The 3,465-nt window shown below is 59.0% G+C and overlaps 1 protein-coding gene across 1 annotated transcript; it reads right to left on the bottom strand.

Annotated features, from left to right (window-relative positions):
- Positions 1–497: 497 nt before the first annotated feature.
- Positions 498–3,343, bottom strand: EMH_0083280 (uncharacterized protein; the record flags this gene model as incomplete). The annotated part of the gene is made up of 2 exons (XM_038022834.1): positions 498–3,247; positions 3,295–3,343. The coding sequence occupies 2 exons, from the start codon at positions 3,341–3,343 to the stop codon at positions 498–500; spliced, it is 2,799 nt and encodes a 932-aa protein (XP_037878688.1).
- Positions 3,344–3,465: the final 122 nt, after the last annotated feature.

Here is a 3,465-nt window from a genome sequence, read left to right as displayed (position 1 = left end):
TATATATATATATATATATATATATATATATATATATATATATATATATATATATATATATATACAATACAGGCAGCAGGATGCAGCAGCAAACAGCAGAAGAAGCACCTGAAACAGATCGCGCTGCAGCTGCGCTTCTTCCTCTGCTGCTGCATACTGCTGTTGCTGCTGCTGCTGCTGTTGCTGCTGCTGCTGCTGTTGCTGCTGCTGCTGCTGCTGCAGCGATTGCCAGTGCAGGGCCTCAAACGCGCCCAAACGGTTTGCTGCCATCAGCAGCAGCAGCAGCACAGAGAGGCGCCTAGCAGCAGCAGCTGCTGCAGCAACTGTCTTCTTCCTGCAGCAGCAGCAGCAGCAGCAGCAGCAGCAGCAAATACACAAAGGCAAGTGCATCACTGTGGCAGCAACATCTGCGCAGCAGAAGACACCAGCATGCAGCAGCAGCAGCAGCAGCAATGCAGCAGCAGCGACAGAAGCAGCAGCAGCAGCTGCTGCTGCTCTTACTTGGGTGCTGCAGCACGAGCCATCGATAGAAGGGCCTGCAGCAACTGTCTGCGAGCATCCGTTAACGTTTTGTCTGGCTGCTGCTGCTGCTGCTGCTGCTGCTGCTGCTGCTGCTGCTGCTGCTGCTGCTGCTGCTGTGTTTCTGCTGCCAGCAGCTCTGCAGCCAGCCAGAGCAGCACAGCGTCCTTGTTAAGGGATTTTCTCTTGTCTGCTGCTGTCGCTCTTGTCGTTGCTGCTGCTGCTGCTGCTGCTGCTGCTTCCGTTGCTGTTGCTGCTCCCTCCTGAGACAAAGTCTCACCCGTGCTTTCTGCAGCAGCAGCAGCAGCAGCAGGAGCAGCAGCAGGAGCAGCAGCAGCAGCAGCAGGAGCAGCAGCAGGAGCAGCAGCAGCATAGCTGCTGCTGCTCATGAGGCTGAGAGCAGCAGCAAACCGCGGTGCCCGCGGAGTCTCCCAGAGCCGCAGCGCGCGCTGCAGGCTATGCCAAGCAGCAGCAGCAGCAGCAGCAGCAGCAGGTTTTTCTGCTTTTGCTGCTGCTGCTGCTGGTGCTGCTGCTGCCCGTGCTGCTGCTGCTTCAGGGCGCTGCGGCAGTAAGCCAGTGCTGCTGGCAGCTGCAGCAGCAACACACCATTCTAATGCATCTGCTGCTGCTACTGCTGCAGCCTGCTGCTGCAGCGCATGCGTTGCTGCCTTCCATAGCTCTCCAGCTGCTGCTGCTGCAGCATCAGTTGCTGCTGCAGCAGCGTCAGCTGCAGCAGCACCAAACGACCCGAGGTCCCCAATGCCTGCATCTTCTTCTCCCCCTGCTTCTGGTGGTGCTTCTGCTGCTGCTGCTGCTGCTGCTGCTGTTGCTGCTGCTGCTGCTGCTTCTGCTCCAGCAGGGCTCAGCGCCAGCTGCTGCGCTGCAGCAGACAAACTGCTGCGGGCTGCATCGATATCAATGAGCGCCTTATTCAGTCCTGCTGCTGTTGCTGCTGCTGTTGCTGCTGCTGTTGCTGCTGCTGTTGATGCTGCTGCTGCTGCTGCTGCTGCTGCTACGGGCCGCAGCTTCTCGACAGCAGCCAACAGCTTTCCCAAGGGCGCTGCAGCAAACACTGCAGGAGCAGCAGCAGCAGCAGCAGCAACAGCAGCAGGAGCAGCAACAGCAGCGGGTAGTTGCATCGTGCTGCAGGAGACTCGCAGCAGCGCAGCAGCTGCTGTCAGTGCCTCGCCTGCATTTGCTGCTGCTGCTGCTGTTGCTGCTGCAGGACCAGCAGCAACTGCTGCTGCTGCATGCACTGCCACCGCAGCAGCAGCATGAGAAAGAGACAGCAGCGGCCCCCAAGGCAGCAGATGAATATAGCTGCAGGCGTCGCGCAGCAGCTTAGATGCAGCAGCAAAGATGCTGCTGCTATCCGGAGACAGCAGCAACACCATAGATGTTGGAGCTGCAGCAGCAGCAGCTGCTGCAGCAGCAGCAGATCCTCGGTGCAGCAGCAGCGGCAATTCACGAAGCAGACCTGCTGCTGTAATCGCGACAGATGTCGCTTGCTGCTGCTCCTGCTGCTGCAGTTGCTGCTGCTCTTGCTGCTGCTCTTGCTGCTGCTTCATTGTGGCGTTGCTGCACAGCCGCAGCAACACTTGCTGCGCTGCTGCTGTTGCTGCTGCTGCTTTCTCCTGAGACATGAAGGGCCGAAGCCGCAGCAGCGCTGCAGCAGCAGCAGTCAGAGCTGCAGCAGACGAGGTGCGGCCAGTTGCTGCAGCAGCAGCAGCAGCAGCAGGTACTGCAGCAGGAAGATCAGCAGCAGCCAATCTCTGCAGCAAGTCAGAGATTGCAGGCTGCAGCAGCTCTGCTGCAGATTCACTGGATATTTGCTGCTGCTGCTGCTGCTGTTGCTGCTGCTGCTGCTGCAGCTGCTGCTGCAGCAACTCCTTTGCAGCAACTGCAGCACGAGCCGCTGTTCTCATCTCCAGCAGACCCCAAAGCGATTGCTGCGTCTCCTGCTGTTGCTGCTGCTGCGATTGCTGTTGTTGCTGCTGCTGTTCCTGCTGCTGCTGCTGCTGCTGCTGCTGCTTTTCTTGATTCGGCTCTACAGGGTCAGCAGCAGCTAACAGCTGCAGCAGATGCTGCAGCAGCAAAGCTGACGGCTGTGCACCCACAGTTTTCTCGTTGTTGCTTTTGTTGCTGCTGCTGCTGCTTTTGCTGCTGCTGCTCTTGCTGCTCTTGCCTTTCTTGCTTCTGCTGCTGCTGCTGCTGCTGCTGCTGCTGTGTCCAATGCCAGCAGCCTGAAGTGCAGCAGCAGCAGCAGCCTCGCGCTCGTCTAGCTGCAGCCGCTGCATGGCTATCAGCACATCTGCTGCTGCTGCTGCTCTCTCTGCAGCAGGCAGCAGCAGCAGCTGCGACCCAACAGCAGCAAACAGAGCAGCAACACGTTGCAGTCCTAGACGCCGCTTCCACCGCAGCAGCAGCAGCAGCTGCTGCCTCGCAGCCTGCTGCTGCTGCTGCTGCTGCTGCTGCTGCGGTTGCTGCTGCTGCTGCTGCTTGTGTACAGGCTGGTATTCTATTGCATGCAGCAGCAGCTGCTGCAGCCCCAGAGACTCGCCAAAGGAGTGCAGCAGCAGCTGCTGCACAGCAGCATCGACTCGGTGCCAGTTCCTCTCAATCCAGGCAGCAAGCGCAGCAGCAAACAAACCCAGCTGCTGCTCCGCTGCAGCAGCAGCAGCTGCTGCTGCTGCTGCTGCTGCGGCTGCTGCACGAGATCGGGACGCCACTGTACGACGCGGAGCAGCAGCAGCAGCAACAGCAGCAGCAGCAGACTCATCCTTCTGCGTGGTATAGTGACTCTGGGCGAGATGCTGTCGTGCATGCTTTTGCTGCAACTGCTGCTGCTGCTGCTGCTGCTGCTGCTGCTGCTGCTGCTGCAGTAGCTGAGCAGACAGCTGCAGCTGCTGCACAAGGCGATGGGCTTCTGTCAGCAGCAGCAGCAGC

This window comes from Eimeria mitis, genomic scaffold (genome assembly GCF_000499745.2).
Source record: "Eimeria mitis Houghton genomic scaffold, Emh_scaff5644, whole genome shotgun sequence".
Taxonomy (NCBI): Eukaryota; Apicomplexa; class Conoidasida; order Eucoccidiorida; family Eimeriidae; genus Eimeria; species Eimeria mitis.
The sequence above is the reverse complement of the archived record's forward strand: the minus strand, read 5'-3'. Positions and strand labels throughout refer to the sequence as shown.